This window comes from Globicephala melas, chromosome 19, assembly GCF_963455315.2.
Source record: "Globicephala melas chromosome 19, mGloMel1.2, whole genome shotgun sequence".
Taxonomy (NCBI): Eukaryota; Metazoa; Chordata; class Mammalia; order Artiodactyla; family Delphinidae; genus Globicephala; species Globicephala melas.
The window spans coordinates 56,217,661-56,239,955 of NC_083332.1; the positions used below are offsets into that span (position 1 = coordinate 56,217,661).

The 22,295-nt window shown below is 50.9% G+C and overlaps 1 protein-coding gene across 1 annotated transcript in view; it reads left to right on the top strand.

The window, feature by feature from the left end:
* Positions 1–22,295, top strand: part of PLCG2 (phospholipase C gamma 2) — a 150,132-nt gene that overhangs the window by 96,775 nt on the left and 31,062 nt on the right. Inside the window, exons 13-23 of the mRNA XM_030863240.2 lie at positions 321–441; positions 1,005–1,173; positions 4,533–4,637; positions 6,176–6,265; positions 6,897–7,072; positions 8,172–8,372; positions 9,250–9,369; positions 13,238–13,418; positions 14,910–14,981; positions 18,276–18,385; positions 21,088–21,184. Of these exons, the coding sequence (XP_030719100.1) occupies positions 321–441; positions 1,005–1,173; positions 4,533–4,637; positions 6,176–6,265; positions 6,897–7,072; positions 8,172–8,372; positions 9,250–9,369; positions 13,238–13,418; positions 14,910–14,981; positions 18,276–18,385; positions 21,088–21,184 (1,442 nt within the window). The remainder of the gene's footprint in view (positions 1–320; positions 442–1,004; positions 1,174–4,532; positions 4,638–6,175; positions 6,266–6,896; positions 7,073–8,171; positions 8,373–9,249; positions 9,370–13,237; positions 13,419–14,909; positions 14,982–18,275; positions 18,386–21,087; positions 21,185–22,295) is intronic.

Genomic DNA, 22,295 nt, shown 5'->3' on the forward strand with positions numbered 1-22,295 from the left:
GAAGAAGCAAGCCAAGGTTTAGACAAGTCAAATCAGAAGATAAAACACATGATAAATCTCTTGTTAAAAAAGAAACGTTTCGTTTCTTTTGGACAGCGGGACCTTTCATTAGACGACCAAAATCTTCCTGTAACCGCATAGGTAACACGCGTCCTCATGTTGGTGGCCCCTGAGGGCGATACCGGGTCTGGCCCCAGGGTCCTGGTGACTGAGCCAGTGCGGGGGCCAGGGCTGGTGGCGCGGTCATCACCCGGGCAGCGTGGCCGCCCTCAGAGGACTAGGGAGGCACGGGTGCTGAGATTGCACGTCTCTGCCCTCAGTGGACTGCTGGGACGGGCCCGACGGGAAGCCCATCATCTACCACGGCTGGACGCGGACCACCAAGATCAAGTTTGATGACGTCGTGCAGGCCATCAAGGACCATGCCTTTGTCACCTCGAGGTCAGTTGGCTGATTTCCTTCCTGGTGGTTCACCTTTAAGGGGAAGGCGGCTAGGGTTGGGTGGACACACACACACACAAACACATCCCCCCTGCAGACACACCCCACATGGACACACACACACACTCAGAGACACCCTCTCACAGACACGGGCAGCCCCCCCACGGATGGGCACAGACGCCCCCTTCCCCCCAGCGCACGCGCACGTACATTCACGCACATCCCACACAGATGCTCACGTGCAGAGGCACCGCCCGCATAGGACACCCCCAGAACACAAAGACACACAGACACCCTCTCCGCAGACACGTGATCAGACGTATATTCTCCACGTACAGACACACATGTACACCCCACATAGCGACACAGATACCCCCCCGCACACACACAGCCCACCCCAGGCTCCATCCTGGCCAAAGTCACTGCTGAGAAGCCCCAGCTGAGTGCTGGCGTGCCCCGAGGCCGAGAGCACAGGGCACGCCCTGGTCCCGGAGGCCGGGCCAGGCAGCCCTGCGGGGGCGGCCCCCCGTGCTGAGCGCCCCTCCCTCCCTCCCCGCCCGCAGCTTCCCCGTGATCCTGTCCATCGAGGAGCACTGCTGCGTGCAGCAGCAGCGCCACATGGCCAGGGTGTTCAAGGAGGCGTTCGGCGACCTGCTGCTGACCAAGCCCACGGAGGCCAGTGCTGACCAGCTGCCGTCGCCCAGCCAGCTGCGGGAGAAGATCATCATCAAGGTAGCGGCCCGGGGCTGCCGCTCACGTGGGGAGAGCCGGCGGCTCGGGGCACAGGCTCCCCGTTCTCCTCACTGACCTCGCGCCTGACCCGGGCCAGGTCGCTTCACCTCCCGCTGCCTCTGAGTCCTCGCGGTCTGGGGGTTCACCACAGAACCCGCATCGTTCACGTGCTGCGAGCGTAACGCGGAAGGCCACGTGCGGAGCGCTTGGAACTGCCCTGTCCCACAGCAGGTGCCCCAGAAGTGTTCACTCACTCCCGTGCATTTGTTTTGGCCAGTCTTCACCATGTCCCGCTCTGCGTCAGGCCCTCGTGAGGAGCTGGGGCTGTTCCACCAGGCTCTGTTCTCACGTGGGGGCTGGGCTGGGAGTGAACAGTTGCCCCAGAGGGCTGCGTGTACTAGGGGCGACAGGTGGCTGTGGGGAGGGATGAGTGACGGCTGTACCACAGATGCCAGGAGGGGTGACGTTTGGGCATGTATATTACTAGGGTCAAGAGACCAGACGGACCGTGGCTTCAGTCATGTAAGTTCAAGACTCGATGTGCGGGAGAGTATTCTAGGAGCTCTGAGCTCTGGTCCGCGAGGCTGTCCGGGGACTCAGGATGTTCTCATCTTGGTCTGCGGTCTCCCAGGGAAGGGGTTTTCAGATGGGGTTCTGCAGACCCCCAGACAGTCCACAGATAAAACTTGTGAGGTGGTGGCATGTGAACTTTGGGCAAAAATGGTGCCTCTATTAACATGTAGGTGAAACTTAACATTTCCTTCCATTATGAATATTGGCGACAAGCCGCTTGAGGCTTCGTCACCAGCAGAAATCATGGATAATTTCATAGCACTTCTGCCGTTGTTGCCAATATCTCAAGATAACGTGTGCTCGTCACTACTTTAAAATTATGATGGTTATTAGATCTGCCTGTAGATCTTTTGGAAGATGTTAGTAAAGAAGTACATGTATTAGTATATTGCAAGTATTTTTTATTTACTTGGTAGCTGTATTTCGATGCAATTGGATTCTCCTTTCATTTTATGCATTATAAACATTATTCTGAGAAAGGCATCCATAGTCTTCCCCAGACTTCAGAGGGGGTCCATGCCACAGAACTGGCGAAGGCTCTGCCCTAGGGGGCACTGTCCTTGCGTGTGGTCCATGCTGGGTTGCAAGGCACATTGAGCTCCAGCTCGTAGAAACGGGAATGTGAGGGGTCCAGGGCGAGTGATTCCTGGTAAGCAGGTGGGACATCAGTTGGACAGTCCTGGGCTGTTGTGTCCAGTGCGTGAGAACTTAGTCACATGACCGCACCATCTGCAGGGGCTGACTCTAGCTGGGCAGCCATAGGTGGGAGGAGCAGTGTGGATTTCAGTGACAGCTGGCAGGTTCGTAGGAAGGACAGACAGGGATTTACCAGGCAGAGAAGGGAGAAGGCCCTTCAGCTTCGGGGATGACATCCATGAAGGTGGGGTAGTGTGAACGCGTGGTATGTTCCCTAGATTGTCACTGGACCACTAAGATGCATTGGGGACATTTCCTACATGCCAGGAGATCACGGTCTTCTAGGGAGACAAACCGCTTGACAGAGAAACACCAAATTGCGAGGGGGCTTTGGCTGAGGCCCATCCAGAGAGGAGGAGGCTGGTGCCCTCAGGGATCAAAGCACCAGCATATTTGGAGAAATCGGCTAAGATCCCGGGGCAGGTTCCGCTGAGACGCTCAGGGAAGCTTCCAGCGTGAGGAATGCGGGATGAGAGGCAGAGGGTGCTTGGCCGGGCTGGGGAGGTGTCCAGGGCTCCTCAGGTTTGGCAGTCAGTCTTCAGGGAACCTCGTTGCATCTCTCTGTTCCCGGCTCCCCCGTGGCTTCCCTCTGTTTCTGTTAGAACAGCTCTCTGCGTGTCCCCAGGTATTTTCCAGTGCTTGTTTTAGGGTGTGAAGACTCCTTTTAGAGCTCCCACTGCCCCACCTGTGGTACCTCTTGGTTCAGCCCTTTCAATTTCAGGGAAAAGGGGTGGAAGTAGCATTTGTGACGTGATCACTGAGTGCCACACACTGGGCTGGGCACGGTCGTCAGTGTTATTCAGTCTCAGGGCAGACCTGCAGGACTGATAATCCCGGGCCCCCAGCCCACCTGACAGGTGAGGACCCTGAGGTCTAGAGGTTGACTCAGCTGAGGTTACACAGTTAGTTCCTACCAAAGATGGAACAAAATGGAACATTTATGTCGTGCTGCACTATCTACAGGTATCCTACACGCCCACTGCCTTACGGGACAGGGGGGCTATGTTACCCCCATTTAAAAAATATATTTATTTATTTATTTGGCTGTGCTTGGTCTTCGTTGCGGCATGTGGGATCTTCAGTTGCGGCATGTGGGATCTTTAGTTGCGGCATGTGGTATCTTAGTCGCAGCATGCGAACTCTTAGCTGTGGCGTGTGGGATCTAGCTCCCTGACCAGGGATCTAACCCAGGCCCCCTGCGTTGGGAGTGCGGAGTCTTAGCCACTGGGCCACCGGGGAAGTCCCTGTTACCCCCATTTTACAGGGGAAGTTACTGAGACAGATGGTCATGCAGCCAAGGCCACACAGCGAGGAAGGTGATAGGCCCTGAATTCAAGCCCAGGTCTGACTCCCAATCCTGAGCTCCCTCCACCAGGTCACCACAACTGGGACTTATCAAGGCTAGTCCACATGGGCAGTCAGTGAACTCGCCCAGGTGGGCGTTGTCGTAATCATCCTCTTAGGCTTGCGGATGAGACATGAGAGGTTCAGAGAGGTGCGGCCACCTGCTCAGGGTCACACAGCCGATACAGCAGCAGCAGTGCTGTTTGCACCCAGGTCTTCTAAGTCTGCATCCCCAGTGTGCCTTCCACTGCCCTGCACAGCCTGTGCCCATGGGCTGGCTGTGATCTTGCCTTGCCCTCTGTGTGCTGGAGAATGCGGGCGCATCATTGATTCATTGAATATTTATCGAGCGCTATCTGCTAACCTAGTGCAGGAGGTTCAACAGGGAACAAAACAAAGTCCCTGCCCTCATGGGGCTTATAATCTAGCAGGGAAGACAGACAGAAGACAGATAGATACGTAGATACACTTAGGCTAAAGAGCGTGAAGATGAACTGCCAGGGGCTAGAGAGTGGCAGGGGTGGGAGGGGGAGTGTGGGCTGTTTTTAGGGAAGCTCCTCTGAGGAGGTGACGCCGAGCACAGAGCGCAGTGTAGTGAGAGAGAAGCCGGGCAGAGAACAGACAGTGCAAAGGCCCTGAGGTGGGACGATCCGGTGGATGCCTGGCTGATGTGAATGAACGTTTGCTGGCTCACAGATCCTAACCTGGGTCTTAGGGAGACAGGCTTTGTGTATTTTTCCCCTCAGCATAAGAAGCTGGGCCCCCGAGGCGACGTGGATGTCAACGTGGAGGACAAGAAAGATGAACACAGGCAGCAGGGTGAACTGTACATGTGGGATTCCATCGACCAGGTGCGTCTTCTCGCGCCCCTTCTCAGAGCCCTGAGAAAAAATCCTCCGGGAGGATTCCTGTCTCACTCCCACTTGTGCCAAGTGAATTTGTCATTTTAAGGAAACTATTCTTCTTTTGCATCATTAGTGTTTTATTTTGAAGTAGTTTTATATTCAATGTAACATACTCTAGATTCTCACACACATACAAGCACAGAGAGTTCTCATACGTGCTTCACCCAGTTTCCCCAAATAGTAACATCCTCTGTAACCAGAGTATAATTATCATAACAAGGAATTGAACATTGGGCACAATACTACCAACTAATTTGTGGACCTTATTCCAGTTTGTCCACTCATGTCCTTTTTCTGACCCAGGATGCAATCTCGGATGTGATAATGCAGTTCGTTGTCCTAACCCCTTAGTGTCCTCCAATCTGAGGCAGTTCCACTGGAAACATTATTACTGTTATTTTTGGCCGAGCCACGTGGCTTGCAGGATCTTAGTTCCCCTGACCAGGGATCCAACTCGGGACCCCCTGCAGGGGAAGCGCAGAGTCCTAACCACTGGACTGCCAGGGGAGTCCCAAGGAAACATTATTTTTTGATGGGAATGAGGCATTTTGAATGTTAATGCCACTTCTCATATCCCATAACCTAACATGGCAGTCTATTTGAGTAGGTATTGATCAATTCATTGATTCACTGATTGAAGTGTATTTGATTTACAATGGTGTGTTAGTTTCAGGTGTACAGCGAAGTGATTCAGTTATATATATATGTATGTATTTCAGATTATTTTCCATTATAGGTTATTACAAGATACTGAATATAGTTCCCTGTGCTATACAGTAGGTCCTGTTGCTTATCTATTTTATGTATAGTAGTTTGTATCTGTTAATCCCATATTCCTAATGTATTCCTCCCCCCAACGTTCCCCTTTGGTAACCCTAAGCTTGTTTTCCGTCTGTGAGTCTGCTTCTGTTTTGTGTTTAGGTTCATTTGCATTATTTTTTAGATTCTACATATTAAGTGGTATCATGTTATGTTTGTCTTTCTGCATTTGAGTATGTCTTTACATGTCTATTCTTACATTCTAGGAATAAAAATTTAAAATGGTTGAAATTTAAATATAGAATGAAGTCACATTTAAATGTTGAAGAAAGGGTCTCTAGACAGGCTGGCTGAGAAATCCTGAAAGTCTTAAAAAAATGGGTGAAATAGAAAAAGGCAGTCGTGAGGACACACACACACAGAAAACAATCCCATCATTCGTAAAAGCCTTCAGATTAAAGGAATACAATACTACGTTGTGTCTACCCTTAGACACACTGAATAAAGAAGCCCTGAAAATGCCAGAAGAACCCCAGAATAAATAGATGTTTTAAAAGAAATGTCTCACAGGGGATCGAATTCTGTGAAACCACCATAAATGGCTCCAAGAGTGGGAAAGGCGAGTCCCCAGTGGATGCTGGGGTGATGCCAGGCAGGGGCCTTGGGCCTCAGAGTTGATGGAGCAGAGACTTTGGGGAAGCCCTAACGCTGGTTTCACTTTGTAGAAATGGACTCGGCACTACTGTGCCATTGCTGATGCTAAGCTGTCCTTCAGCGATGACATTGAACAGACTATGGAAGATGAACAGCCCCCGGTAGGTGGACACCTCCTGTAATGCTGCTCTCACCCGGTGGCCGGCAGGCCTGGACATGCTCAGTCCAAGGAGCTGCCTCTTCGGGTACCAAGGCTTGCCTGGCTCTTCTCGGATTGGCTGGCTGGCCCATGTGCTTAGCCAGTGAGGTTCAGGTGTCTTTCCTGCTCTCTGAAAGGCGTGCTTGGCCTGTGCTCCCTGGGGAGGATGGGGACATTTGGATGTTCTGTCCAGCCTTACCCACTAGCCTGTTCCTGGCTCTGCTGCCCTCCCCCCCGGGGCTGCTGGTCATCCTTGGTACTGTCCCTTGAGTGCAGCCCCCACGGTATTATGGCTCTCAGGCTTCCCGTACAGTAGAGTTGAGGGCTGTACTGGGGACCCCTTATCCCGGGACTCAGAACTCCAGGAGGCCACCACAAATGGGGAGGTGTCAGGAGTAGGTGGCTGGAGGGTGGGGAGGGCAGTGGAGGCTGGCTTCCCAGACCTCTTGGGGTAAAAGTGAGCTGAGGCCGTTTTTGGTCTGTTACCCAGTCCAGTCTGTTATTCAGGAATCAGCATACACCGAGGGACTAGCCTGATGATACTGGGGGTCTGGTCCGGGTTTTCAGAAACCCCTCCTCTCTTTGCGGCCCAGGATATAGCCCCCACGGAGCTGCATTTCGGGGAGAAGTGGTTCCACAAGAAGGTGGAGAAGAGGACAAGCGCCGAGAAGCTGCTGCAGGAATACTGCGCCGAGACGGGGGGCAAGGATGGGACCTTCTTGGTGCGGGAGAGCGAGACGTACCCCAATGACTACACCCTGTCCTTCTGGTAACGGCCGTCTTCCCCGGGGCACGCGCCTTCTCCTCGCAGCTGGTGGGGTGGGGTGCCGTGAGGCAAGTGGTGGCAGCTTAGGCCAGGCTTGGGTGGGGCTGGGCTGGAAACCCAGACTTTATTTAGTGAGCTGTGTGGGGCAAGACTTGGGTGAGGGCCCCCAAACTTAGTCAACAAGATTAGCGATATTTCAGTGCAGTATTTAAAATTGTCAAGTGGCCTTATGGAACTGTGGGTGAGGCTGTATTGACTCATCATTGACTCAGTCATCTGTGCATGAATTCATCAAAAGATATTTATTTATTGGGTACTTGGTCTGTGCTAGGCACAGTGACTTAGCAGTGACAGACAGACAGGGTCCTTGTCCTGATGGAGATTAGAGTTTCAGGAGGGAGATGAACAGTGGAAAAGGAATCAGGCAAATGATACATAATTCTCGTTGTGACATGCGCAGTGGGAAAAGCGCAAGACGTTATGAAAGTCTGTAAGAGAGGGGTCTAGTGTGATGTTGGGAGAATAATCCAGGAAGACTTCCTGAAAGAAGTGGTGTTTAAATTGAGACCTGAAGGATAAAAGTTCTAATATTAACAACATACAAATAATCGCGACAGCTAACGCCTGTAAGATGCTTACCAGGTACCAGGCAGCGTTCCGAGCCCATGCTGTGTGTGATCTCGTTTCATCCTCAGGACATCTCTGTGAGGAGGATACTATCATTGTCCTTGTTGGACCACTAGGGTAATAATAGGGAGACTCAGGGAGGACAGGTCACTTGTTCACGGTCACTTAGCTCCTCAGTGGCAGAGTCAGGATTGGAACCTAGGCTGTCTGGCTCCAGAGGAACAGTTACGTAGGTAAAAGGGGACGGCGGGTAGAGGAAGTAGGTAGAATGGTCTGGAATCCAGCCCCAAGGATCAACTTGTGTGAAAGCGCTGGGCCGGTGCTAAGAGCAGACGGAGGCTTGTGTGGCCGCATGTAGCGTCCACTCCTGGGGCCCCGGCTGCAGCTGTGGCCCACCCTGTGCTCTCTGCCGTACCGGCTGCGGGAAGGGCCAGCCGGCCGGGCCTGGGCTCTGACGTGGTCCCTCTCCCGGCAGGCGGTCGGGCCGCGTCCAGCACTGCCGGATCCGCTCCACCATGGAGGGCGGGACCCTGAAGTATTACCTGACTGACAACCTCATGTTCACCAGCATCTATGCCCTCATCCAGCACTACAGCGAGACGCACCTGCGCTGTGCCGAGTTCGAGCTCCGGCTCACCGACCCAGTTCCCAACCCCAGCCCTCACGAGTCGAAGCCGTACGTGTGCCCTGTGCTCTGGGGGCGCGACTGCGTTCACGGATCAGAAACACCAGCCTGGAGGGTGTGCTGGGGCCCAGATTCCCACGGGGCGCCTCACCCGGGCCCACCGGGGTCTCTTGCAGTTCCCCAGGGTGGCCGCTGTCCAGTTACCTATGGCCTGTTTCTCTCTCCTCTCCCTCTTCCTCTCCTTTCCTTTCTTCTCCTTTATCTTCCTTGTCCTGAGGTCTTGAGCGTTGATTTTCAGAGATAATTTTGGCCTGGTGTTACTGTTTTCTGTCCAAGCTCGTTCCTTTTGGTCTGAAAGCGAAAAAATAATTGTCAAGTGAGTATCAGTTAGGCCTTGCAAAGGGTTGACTAGTTGTGAAAAGCAAAGAGTAATTTTTAAGCAGAAGGCTGCTCAAATGCACATTTCACAGGAAGCCATGTAGCTATGACACCTTTATTTTTTACTTTTCTTGTCCATATTCAGATGGATTGCCGTAAAATTTGCTATTTCACATCTTTAAAAACAACCTAAAAACCCTATTCCCTATCTTTTCTGCCTCTGCTGTTCTGAGACACTGTGGTGACTGTGCCACCCTCTGATGCTTGGGTCGGGGGTGGGGGGGGTCGGGGTGGGTGAAGATGTAAGTTGATTTATTCGCTTATGCTCCAAGCAGACCCACTGCATGAACGCTTCACCCAAACTGTGTCTGGGTGATCTTTTTAAAAACTTCTGTCTTCAGAGGTGATTTCGGAAGCGGAGGCCCACTGTGTAATTTCCGTGGTGGGTTCCAGGGCCGTGTCTCAGGCATCCCGGGAACCCACCGTTTCCTCCTCTGCTGCCGGTCTCAGCGGCCTCTCCCTTGGCCATTTTCCCGGCCCTGTGCTGCAGGTGGTACTATGACGGGCTGAGCCGTGGAGAAGCGGAGGACATGCTGATGAGGGTTCCCCGGGATGGGGCCTTCCTGATCCGGAAGCGGGAAGGTTCTGACTCCTACGCCATCACCTTCAGGTAGGTGCACGGGCTGGAGCCCACTGTGTGCTCTGCAGAGACGGCTTGGGAAGGGCAGGTGTGGAGAACAAAGGGGGAACTGCAGGTGGAGGCTGAGCTCTGTGTCCTCCGCCCAGGGTGTCTGCCAACCACGACGATGGCGATAGTAAAGAGCGAGAGCAGACTATACTGACGTGTGCTTTCAGTGTGCTGGGCGCTGGTCTGTATTCTCAGGAGCACTGTGTTTTATATTAATTCATCTCATCTTCCAACGACTGTGGGATCAGCATGACCGTGATCCCTACTTTTCAGAGGAGGAAACTGAGGCACAGGGAGATTAAATAACCTGCTTGAAACATGCAGTCTGTGAGTGGTGGAGCTGGAATTCGAACCCAGGCAGCCCTGGCAACCCAGATGGGTGATGTTGTAGATGTTGTTTCCTCCCATCCACAGTTGACACCCCACTGCCAGTGGTTGTATGGACCAACCATTTCTAGGACTGTGGTTCTCTTCGTTAATTCTACCTCAAGATGCCCAATTCCTCCAATTTCTACCAAAAGCAATGTGAGGGAGGTTCAGACCCAGTTCGTCATACTTTCCCTCCGTCTCCCCATTTTCAGGGTTTCCCTGTGTATTCTTGATGATGGTAATAGAATGCTGGCTACCATATATTGAGTTCCTAACTGATGTTTGGGACACTGGGCCGCCTTCAAGGCCTCACCTGTTCGAGGCCATCACTGTAGCCCATGAGGGGTAGATCCAGTTATTACAAGTAAGGAAATGGAGGCGCAGAGAGGTTAATTGACCTGTCTAAAGCCACACAGCCTCACCCTAGGCTGAGTCAGGGTTTCAGACTCAGGCCTGTCCTCCTCCAGAGCCTGCGTGCTTTACTGTGAGGTCTAAGCAAGAGGCTTGTGGGCCAAATTGGGCCTCTGGGTGTTTTGCTCAGCCTGCACGGTGATGTTAAAAACGGAGAAGTTTTACCTGGAAATTCAGATTGCTTCTTATGAAAAATGGAAGGAGTTGGAAGCTCTGGGCCCACGGTTCCCCGTGGTGAAGGTGGTTACCGGCTGCACAGTCGGGGCCCTGGTGCGCCAGCCTGCTCCTGTCCTCCCCTTCCTGTTGCCCTCACCCATCCCCCTTGGCTACTGTTCCAGTCTGCCCCCCATCCCCCCATTAGCCCCGAGCTGCCTTCTTGGGGGTGGTGATGGTCATTATCACTGCTGTTTATTGAGGACCTACTGTGTGCCAGCTCCATCCAGCGTGGCTCTTTTGTGCTTTGTGCCGCCAACAGAGGGGTCTCTTTGCTCTTTTCCCCACAACTCTTTACGGTGCCTGCTACCCCTGGATGGGAGTTGAATGTGTTTAATTGAATCTGTGCTGTACCAGGCACTGGGCTGGATGTTGGGGGTCACATTGTGCTATAGTCTGTCGTCAGTCGGGGTGCTTCTGGGTGCAAGGGACAGAAACCAAACTCTGTGGCTGAAAGAAAAAAGGTGGGGATTTAGTGGCTACAGGCTGAGATGCCCAAGAGGTGATACTGGCCTCCAACACACTCGGATACAAGCCTCGTCTGTGACCCTCAGGAGACTAGCTCTGAGCATCTCGGTGTTATGCTCCATTGGCTCTGTTCTCACTTGACCTTGGTGCCAGGACAGCGTCCACAGAGAGGATGAGTCTTGTGAGGTACTCCCACTGGCCCCTGCTTGAGCCCGGTAACTTGATTCTGATTGGGCACCTTCAAGCTGGCGATGAGGTTGGGGTCACTGGAAATGCATGGATGAAGCGGCGGGCTCCCAGATTGATACTCAGCTTATATACATCCACCGTGTTCTGCTTGCACATCTGTCCTCCCCATGAGATTGGAGGCACCCTGAGAGCTGGAGGTTTTCTTTTTTAGAAATCAATAGATGTTTGATAAGCCCCTGCTCTGGGTCAGGTCTAGAAATTCAGGAGCGATAAAAACAGCCCAGCCCTTGCTCTCATGAGGCCAGTGGCCTGGTGGGGATGAGAGGTGTCATCACAGGACTTACAAGGGACTCCCCTTCTTCCTTCCTCCCTCCCCCCATATATCTGTGGGGGTACTTCTTCTGTACCAGGCGCCGTTCTAGGCCCTGGGAACATATACTAACCTTCTGTATGGATTTCCACAGGAGGGAAGTGTCTGCTTTCAAATGCATGCAAAGAGACGAGGTTGTTTTCTGGGTGTGAGTGGTGGGAGGCGCCCCTCCATGGGATGAGGGGCTTCATCGCGAAGCTAAGCCCTCAGGCGTTAGTGTCCACTGGCTCGTAGCAACACACTCCGGGAGGCTCATACTCCAGCCCTGTTCTCCCCTTTTGATTGTTCTGTCTCCCAGGGCAGTTTTGGCTTGCCTGTGAATATTTTCCCAACCATCCATTTCTTTAGTTTCTTCTGGGTGCCAGACACCTTGCAAAGGGCTTACCCTGGGTTACCTAACAGACAGCAGTCCTGACACTTACCTTGAGACAGAAGCTGTGCATCCCCAGATCTGTGCATGATGAAACTGAGGCTCAGGGAGGTTACCTGAGGCTCAGGGAGGTTACCTGCTCTGAACCTCGGTACCCCAGAGCCTCCCTGCCCTGCGGAGCTTTTGTATAAAGTTTTAAAATTAATTTTTCACTACGTAAGTATATTAGCCTTATAAAAAATGAAGATACTGCAGTGAAAGCTAAAGCCCCCTATGGTCTTTGCCATCTCAATCTTTGTTTTGGTAGAAAGCACAGTTTTGTAACTAGCGTCTCCATCAAGACTCAAAAAAAATTTTTTTTTACACACATATGTATGTACCTGTGGGAAATATATAGCGCCATTCTGTTAGTGGTATTTTGTTCCGTTAAAAAAAATACAAATAGGATCATACTATGGCTGCATACTGCAACTTGTTTTATTTACTCAGCAGTATTTCTTTTCTTTTTTAAAATAAATATTTAATAAAATATCATTGCACGTAAGCTACTGAAGAAGTAGTCTCCTAGCATTTTTTTTTTTAAAATAGGAGTTTTGGAAGAAATGGCTTAACGGGATGTATTTTTTAAAACAGTAAAAAATGTCTGTTAAGGTGCAAAATTTTTAAGAGAAGTAGTTTGAGCATAGTAACTATTTCTGTTGCAGTTTTCACGTGCTCTTGGCTGTAAAGTTAGGGTCAAACTTACTGTCACAGATATTTCTGTTCTTGCTGATAAAAGTTAGTAAGACTGAGGATTCTATTTTCTTTTGGATTTTTTTCTGCCTCTTGTTTCAAATAGGTGAGGAAATAAAAGATTTGTTTCCCCTTTTGGAAAAAAAAATTCCATTTGTGCACTAGTTGGACCACTAAAGATAAGATTTAAGGATTTGGGCATCAAGTCCCAGAGTTCTCGAGTAGAGATGGGCTAATGTTTTCTATAAAGGATCAAAGGATAAATATTTTAGGCCTTGCAGGCCAGTTGGTCTCTGTTGCAACTGCTCAGCTCTGCCGTTGCAGAGTGAAAGCAGCCACAGGCAGTACATAAACAGATGAACATGGCTGTGCGTCAGTAAAACTTTATTTACAAAAACAGGAGAGGGGGGTGGATTTAATCTGTGGGCCATAGTTTTCTGACCCTGATCTGGACACTGGGGTGTTCTGTAGTCAAGTCCTATAGTTGGGGAGGAAGGGAAGGGCCAGAGGAGCTATAGCTGTTGAGTCACTCTGAAGTGTTTCTTCTGAGGTACCGGTTCTTCTGTATCTGATTTGCAAAGACCTACATCCTTGTATTCCATGGGAGGGCTGTGTGCTCTTCATTTATTTGGTCCCCTAGGTTGGATGACTAGGTTGTTTCTAATTGGTGGGCTTATATGGCCACCATCTGGCTGCCAGGATGTCAGCACCATGTGGTCTCCCCCCAGGGCCAGGGGCAAGGTGAAGCACTGTCGCATCAACCGGGACGGCCGGCACTTCGTGCTGGGCACCTCCGCCTACTTCGAGAGCCTCGTGGAGCTGGTCAGCTACTACGAGAAGCACGCACTCTACCGGAAGATGAAACTGCGCTACCCCGTGACCCCCGAGCTCCTGGAGCGCTACAATATGGTAGGTGGTTGACTCACTCGAGATTGGGTGGAATATCTTGTCTGAGGTTACGATTCATCTGTTTGTTCATTCAGCAAACCTTTCCTGAGCACTTACGTGTGTCCCACACGGCTCTACGTCCAACAGCGTGGACAAAGACCCTGCCCTTGGGCTCTTACAGTCTAGTGTAGGGGAGACAGACAACAAATGAAATTTAAAAAAATATACAGAGCATGTATCAGCTGGTGGGTGATAAGTGCTATGGAGAAAAACACACTGAGCAGGTGAATAAGTGGATAGAGCGATGGGTAAGGGGCTGCACTTCTCAAGGGTGCCCAGGAAGATCTCGCTGACAAGGAGACATGTGGGCAGACACAGGAGGTGGAGGAGGGAGCCCGCAGCTATGAGGAAGAAGAAAGAACAGCCAGTGCAAAGGTCCTGAGGTGAGAGCGTGCCTGAAGGCACAGAAAGGAAGCTGCTGTGGCTGGTGAGTGAGCCAGGGCGGGGGCAGAACTAAATAAGGATAGAACTGGGTGGTGTAGGGCCACTGTGAGACACGGGCTTTTATTCTGAGCCGTTGGGAGGGTTCTGAGCAGACAAGACAGCCGATCTGATTACCATGTCTCAGTTCCTATCAGATAGAGTCATTAACTTACTGAACAAGTGCTCTTGGCTGTAAAGTTGCACATGGTTGGCTGCACCAACCATGTGCCAGGAACTGTTCTAGATACTGGGAGTATGGTGGAACACCATCAGCCGCTGGGAAATTTGGGCTCTAGAAAAGGGAGCTGGGTGACACACACGCACCGGGCAGGGTGAGTTACAACGAAGAAGAGAAAACAGGATGGTGTGCTAAGGGATGGGGCACTTCGTTAGACTGGGGCCACAGAGGTGGGAGCAGGCCTCCTGCAGAGGGTGAGAAGGGAGCCCAGGGAGCAGACTGGCCGGGAAGCTGTGCAGAGGCCAGTTCCGGGGGTGGGGGAGCAGGCGTGCACGAGACGGGAATGTGGCTGGTGGGGCTAAAGGCCAGTGAGAGAGGCAGAGGAAGGGCAGGAGGGATCTTCAGTGTGTGCTGGTGGAGGTTTACCCACCTCTCTGTGAAACAAAGCCCTGGTTTGTGGCATCTGCCAATTTCTGTGGTGTAAATACTGCCACGGTGGCCAGCGTCAAGCTGGTGACGTTGAGTGGCGGTCGGGAAGAGCGGTGAGCTCGCTCCAGCACACCACTGGATCTCAGGGTGTGTGTTCTTTTCTTACGTAGGAGCACTACACTGTGCCTGGCACAGTGTAGGCCCGCATGGGGACCGCTCTCATTTTGGGGTAAAATTTCCAAGTTTTGGGGAACTTCTTAATAGCTTTTTACTGTCTCCACCCGCAAGGTGAGTAAACGATGAGGTTTCAGCTCTTCTCCTAGAGAGCAAGAAACCACAAAGGTGCATAGCATCCTTGTTCTAAGGAAGGGCTGTCCCGGGAGCTTGGATGGCTCCATTTATTTTTCTCTCTTCTTTTTCAGGAAAGAGATATAAACTCCCTCTATGACGTCAGCAGGATGTACGTGGATCCCAGTGAAATCAGTCCTTCCATGGTACGGTGCCGAACTTCCAATTCACGCTATTCCTTAGTCGCTAGATTGACATGGGGCCCACCCCCAAGTTAAAAGAGGGTAAGGGAGCATTTTGGAAAACTTGGCCCCCCATAATGTTTTTTTGAGAAGAAACTGATGATTGACAATACGACATCTAGTTTCAGGGAAGAGGTTAATAGAATTCCATCCAAACGCGACTGTGTTTTGCTAAAATTCTGAAGTTTGATGAACCACCTTTGGGCCACACAGCTTCTAATTAAAAGTCTTTCACATGTTTCTTGCTGAGTGACTGAGCCTGTGGTGTTCATAAATTCATTTGGTTCAGTGACTTCTTTGCAGTGCAAACGGTATCTTACATTCCCACCCCAGCTGCTCTGTAATTTCATGCAGGTGGGCCTGGATTTTTACTGTTAGCCTGCAGCTCCTGGTTTCATCTCAAATTCAGTTTGAGCCTGCGGCGAATTTTCTGTTTGGGGGGGCTGTCTGGTACACGATTAGTGTACAGTTCTCACTTAGGAAGGGGCCCTGCTGGTGGGCTCTGTAGAAATCCAGAGAGAAATTTGTTTAAACTTATAATCCTTGGCCAATGCAAATCCCTTTCAGCAAGAAGTGAAGTCTTGAAAAGTTGTGGGTGAATGGAACTGGGTGTGAAAGGCATTAGGGCACTTGGCTAAATAGCAAAAACTTTTATTAGAAGTGACAGATGCTTTGGTTATGAGAATGACATGGCCTCATGTCAGCCAGGTGTCAGGGTTTGGTGGAGGCCACGGTAAACTGGGGACACACAGCCCATCTCAAGGGCAGCCGCCCACCGTTAGGAGTCGATGGCTGCCTTTCCAGAGATAAGGCTGGGTCTTCTGATTTCTCGAGACAAGCCAGTAATCTGGATGTTTGAGGTGAAATCTCCCCATTATAAAATCCTGGCAACTAAACCAAGTTGTAGAGAAAGTCTTCCTACACTCAGTGAGCCAAGTAAGACATGATTGTATGCAGAATTTGATCGCAAGCTGCCAGACCATGGTGAGTGCTTCAAAATAAAATTATTATTACTGTGACTGAAAAAATGATGTAACAATTAAAGAAAACACTTTGAAAGCAAGAAAAAGAACCAGCCCTGGTCTCACCATCCCAGTGCAGTAGCTGTCTGCGTCTCTGGGTGTTCCGTCCCTTCTCGTCTTTGTCCGCATGGAGGTGTATTTTAGCGTCACCACCACCAGCACCTGCCATTTTTATTCTGCTTTGTACACCTGCTGCTTGGCCACAGGTTGAGTTTCTCCACTGCTAAGCTACTTAATGACCATTTTTGTTTAACCTGGTAAGCCAGGCAATTTAGATGAAGTACATGGACTGGAATTTTAACTTAAAAAGAGAGTGTGTCTTATGCTGTAGAATATTCTGGGTGACTGTGCCCATTTGGCTGTGTCCCCATCAGTGGCCATTTGGGTTGTTTCTAGGCTGTGCTCTTCTCATTAACACTAAACTGAACTTGCTCACCTGTGAGGCTTTGTATCTTTTGCTTTATGTCCTTTACATGAGCTCTTAGAACTGGAGTGATCAGATCAGTAATAACAGCTGACACATACTGATGACCACATAGAGAGCATTGTTCTAAGCACACGATGGCTCATTATTCCTCATAACAGCCCCAGGCATTGGGTACCATTTTTGTGCCCATTGTACAGATGAGGAAACTGAGGTACACAGAGGTTGAATAATTGCTGAGGAAGGTGTGGAGCTGGGATTTGGGTGCTCCCAGGAGTGCACTCTTAGCCAGTTTGCTGTGCCACATGCCCGCTTGGTCATCCAGTGGTGGTTCATTTCTCTAGTTCATGAGGGACCTGACATGAGGACCTCTCCTGCCATCTGTCAGGCTGGAGACTTGCTCCTTTGGAAGCCGTTATATGGCCCCCCCGCCCCCCGCCACTGGCTATACCTTCCTTGTGGCCTTGGAGTCTGGCAGTGACCTGTAGGATTTCATGGGGTAAGATGTGGCTCTGGTCCTTAAGTCTGCCCTGGAAGCAGGATGCACAGGTAGAGCCTGCACTGTTTGCAGGTGGGCGAGTCAAGGGCGAAAGCTCTGGTGGGAGGTTCCTCTGGCAAAGTTCATAAAACCCACATTGCTTCTTATGGAACATCACGAACTATGGCAGTAACTCATATTAATGGGTTCTTTCTCTGCTCAGTCACTTACCAGTTGGTTGACTTTGGGCAAGGATACTTCTTTGTGTACCTCTGTGTACCTCTACTTCCTCATCTGTAAAACAGGATATACTCCTACTGCTTACCTACCTGTGAGGGTTGTTGTGAGGATTAAGGAGATACTATAGATAAAAGGCCTAGAACAGGGCTTTGACTAAGAAATGCTAGCTCTTGTCATTTTTATCCTTTCGTGCATTATCTCATTTAATAGTCTCAGTGACCCTGTGAAGTATGTAAAGTTTTAATTCCTGTTTCACAGATGGGGAAACTGAGGCTGAGAGCGCCTCAAGATTATAGAGCTGGTAAGGAAGGGGCACACCGAGGATTTTAACCCACGTGTCTGACTCCATAGCCCATGCTCTGAGGAGTTTTATGGATTCCTTATAAAACCCCCATCCCCATTTCCTTGGGTTGGGGGAGGGGCGGCCACTGATCTAAACAGGCTGGTTGTTTCTGAGGTTTTCCTCTTAGTGTTTGCTTGCTGTGTGTGTGGGTGTTCATTTTGTCATTGATTTATGCTTGCCAAGCAGCCGGCATTAAAGCAAGTTCACTGAAGAGAAATTTTGTCCTAAGTTCTGTCTTGTTTCTGCCAGTGCAGAGACCTCCTTTTGGTGAATTTCATGGAGGAGCACCTCAGTTACTCTTGCAAAATGTCAGCATCCTTCAGGAGCCTAGTTAGGGGATCACTGGCCTAGGTGAAAATGCTGGTGAGACTTGGGGATGTCCAGAAACGGTGTTGAGCTTGAACTTCCGGGAGGATGGACTTCCGGGAGCACAGGCACTGAGGACTTCAGAGGAGGAGCTTGTGGCTTAATGTGAAAGGCATGTCCTTTCCTTGTTGAGGAAATCGAGCAATACTGGCTCACTCTGAGGGGCCCTAGGCTCCGACTTAGGCCAGTCCCCATCCCCACTCCCTGGTATATGTCCTGGGGGCCGTGGCTCCCTGGCAATGCCAGCCCTTCACCAGCAGATGGCGTGGTAACCTTGGACTAAAGCCTCCCTCTCTTTTGAGAGGAACCAAATGTGCCAGAAAATGCAGCCGCCTCCTGCTCTTGTTGCCCGGCCTGACCTTTACCCTCTTGTTTTCCCTGAAAGCCTCAGAGAACCGTGAAAGCTCTGTATGACTACAAAGCCAAGCAAAACGATGAGCTGAGCTTCTGCCGTGGCGCCCTCATCCACAATGTCTCCAAGGAGCCTGGGGGCTGGTAAGGCTGAGGGGAGCTCTGACCCCTTTATCTGCTGTTCTGGGCTGGCTTTGACCTGTTGTACTTTCTGTAGGAAGGTGACTGATGCATGCTGTATTCAGAAAAGTGGATAAATAACAATTACAATTCTCATGTCCTTTATCATATCATTACATCTTATTATGTATTATTTTAATTATAACAGCAGCTGCTATTTCTTGAGGTCTTACTGTGTGCCAAGCACTATGCTGACTGCTTTCATACAGTAACCAAATCCTTGTTACAACCCTGCAGAGTTAGGACTATGATTATCCCCACTTATAGATGCAGTGAATGAAGCTTTCCAAGGTCCAGCTACTAAACAGCACAAGCCTGTGCGTTATTTTAAATTCAAATTCTTGTGCTATTCTTAGTCCCGTGCCCTACGCGCTGGCCCCATCCTGGACTGAAGAGGTACATTTTTAGGCCAAAGGCACCTGGGTGTTCGAGGGTTGAGTTCTCTCTTCTCCTTTTTCACCTGGGAATAAGAATTCTCTGCCCATCCATAGGTCCCTAGGCAAGTGGGTTCCTGGGATGATTCCTACTTTAGAGCCATAAGGACTTGTTCATAACCATGAGCACTTGCAGAGACTCAAGCACCTCACAAAATTGGCACCTCTTCCTCCTGCAAGATAGCTGCACCTGACTTAGAAATCTGAACAGCAGCCTGAATGGAGCACTGTCAAGCACTGTCTTAAGCACTTCATTTGAAATAATTCATTTAATGCACACAGTGATCCTAGAAGGTTGGTTCTGTTCTTACCTGCATTTTACAGACGAGGACACTGAGGCACAGAGAAGTGTGCAGTAACTTGTCCAGGGACACACAGCAGCCTGAGATTTGAAGCCAGGCCTTCTGACTCAAGAGGCCACACTTTTTCCTTACTCATGTGCTAGACCCAGAGGTGTTCAGACTTTTTGTTTTTTTAATTTGGAGAACCCCCTCTTTCCAACCTACTTCTTACCTGGATCCCCAGAGATCTTGTCTCAAGATGAGTTAAGAGACTGGAGTAAGTGCCTTTAGTGAGGGACTGAGGGTAGACCTTATGCCCAGCTGAGGTCCCCTCATTTCTTATTCTCTCCCTGGTGACAGTATTGCCACCTAGTGGGATGTCTGCCTCAGTCCACATTTTTTTGCATCCTCCCATGCTAGAGGACCAAATAATTGTGGTTCAAACCAGGATGCATTCGAGAGTGGAGGGAATGCAGTGTTGACACTACATCTGGACCACAGGTATAAACCATTCAGTTCTGGGCAAATGGTCCATACGGTCGCCCTGAATACAGCCAGACTTTGCTGGAGATGGGTCTGGAGAAATGAAGGTGAAAAGAATGTGAAAGAGGCTCACAACTGGCAATTCTGTGTTTCCACCAGGTTGTGGGACAGTCAGTCCTCTCTGCTTGTTCAGGTTAACAAACATTTGTTAAGCGCCCCCGAGGACAGATATGATTGAGACCGAGAAAGGTCTCACATCGAGGAGAAGACCGATGTATAACCGTTAAGTTAAATATAAGGCACGGACTGGTTTGACGGCTGTGGGAACAGATGCCAAGGAGCACAGAGGAAGAGCACTCAGCCTAGGTGGCAGTCAGGGAAGGCTTCTTGGAAGAGGAAGGCCCCAGCTGAGTCTTAAATGGTTAGGGGCAAGCTGGCTATAAAGGGCATGGACCAAGGCATAGAAGTTAGACAGCATGGCAGGGCCACATGGGGAGGTGGCCACAGGTGGTCTGGAATGAATATCAGGTTCAAGTCACAGAGAGGTAGGAGTCGGGGTCCAGGAGCCCCTTCGGCTATAGCGTTCCAGGCTCTGATTGCCAGGCTGAACAGTCTAGGCTTAATTTTGAAGGCCTCAGGAGCTATTGGTATGGTGGGGTCAGAGGTGCATTCTGGAAGGAGCCCCCTGGCTGCAGAAAGTGGCCCACAAGAGGGGTTGGAGGAGGAGCCCTGCATGTCCAGGCACCGGACCTGGGGGCACATCTTGGAGGTGCCGCCAGTTTGGTTGAATCAAGACACGTACAAAAGTTGATTATGTCTCGTGTTATTAGTGTTGCTACAGAGGTGGGAAGGTCAGGGGTGGGGGGCACGATTTTAGCTGAGTAACAAGAACCAACACTGTTGGCCGCTTAATATGTACTAGGTGCTACTCAAAGCTTGTAGTGTATGTTAACTCATACAGTCCCAATAAAACCCTCTGAGGGAGGCACTGGGATGATCCCCACGTACAGATGGAGGGTCTGAGGCACAGACACCTCGTAGCTGATGGTGGAACTGGGTTTGATTCCAGGCCGTCTGGCTCCAGAACCTTTCTTATCCCACCCCTGTCTCTAAATTCACAGCCCTCCCTGAAAGGGGGCTGGGCCTCCGCTAGAGCTGAGCTTTCGTCTTGTATGGCGTCTGATGTCCACTTAAAGCACTGAAACTTTTGACTTTTGGTGGCTTTGACCGAACACTAGGATCATGGTAAGGGGAGGACGTGACCTCCAGCACTCACTGCTGATAAAAAAAAAAAAAAAAAAAAAAAAGCAGAGGATCCCTTTGATAGGCTCCGCTGTCACAGATAACGACCCCCTCTACTGGCCACTCAGTCACTTGCCCCCTTCCCCCTCCCCCATCGGCTGGGAGCTAGTGAGCAGTGACCATCGCTCGGCCAAGGCCCTCTGATCCCCTCTGTGTTTCCATATAGGTGGAAAGGAGACTACGGAACCAGAATCCAGCAGTACTTCCCGTCCAATTACGTTGAAGACATTTCAACAGCTGACGGGGAGGACCTGGAAAAGCAGGTGAGTCTCCATCGTTCATCCCAGGGAGGGACCCACCGATCCTATTCTGGGGGGTCCACTGAGCCAGCTCCACGTTTTGTACGCGCTGTCCTGTGTTCCCCAAGGAGCTCCCGAACAGGGACAGCAGAGTGACGGGGAAATTGGGACTGTCCCCCGAGCTGTGGGTGACGGTCACTGTGACAAGACAGTCAGGTTTAAATCAGGCTGCTGCGCTGGGCTGGAAGGCTTTGCATATGCAGAATTCCCTCCGCAGTGAAAACGGCCACGGCCAAGCGGCCTGCGGATGAAACGTTTCGCTTGGCCAGCCTGGCATTCAGAACGTGCTTGGTGTAAGCAGGCCGGCCCAAGGGAAAGGTGCGTCGAGGCCCTCCTGGTGACATTGCAAACCTGGTTTCTGTTCCCCGCTGCCTCTTGCTCAGAAGGCTCGAAGAGCAGCTACTTTCAGTGCAACAGCAGTGCTCCAAGGCTGGAATCTTAGACTTTCTTCTAAGGGACTCGGGGCACTTTAGGAAGGCTGCATGGAGGAAGAGGCCTTTGAGTGTTAAAAGTCAAGTTAGAGTTCAGCAGCCAGAGACCAGCAGAAGGGAACTGCAGGTGGGAGGTACAGCCTAAGCAAAGGTGTGGTAGTGGAAACAGTTTTGTTCATTGCGCTCGGCCTGAGGCAGAGACGGTAACGCCCCCCCCACACCCCTCCCCAGCTGTGTCCATCCCGCATTGCCCTTTACCCGCACAGTCGGCATTAGCCTGGGGGAGGGGTGGGGTAGTACATGTGATGGGCAGATACACAGTTCTTCCAGCTTTCCCGAGACCAGGAAACTCCCCACCTCACCTGACCCCTGGGATGGTTCAAATGTGCCGTGCGAGAGGAAGAGCTGGAAGACTGAGCAGGGCCCGGAAAGCCTTGAGGCGAGACTGCAGAGCTTAGGTGTTGCTCCCATAGGACACAGGGAGCCACAGAAGGTTCTTGAGCTGGGCTTGGAAAGGGGGCCAGTCCCATTTCCTGATAATGTCAGAAGAAAGGGTCTAGGGTGTTTCTGAAACCAGATCCACGGAAATGCTTCGAAACCTGCTCTGGAATTCACAAGGCGCCTTTTTACAGATTGGAAAATGA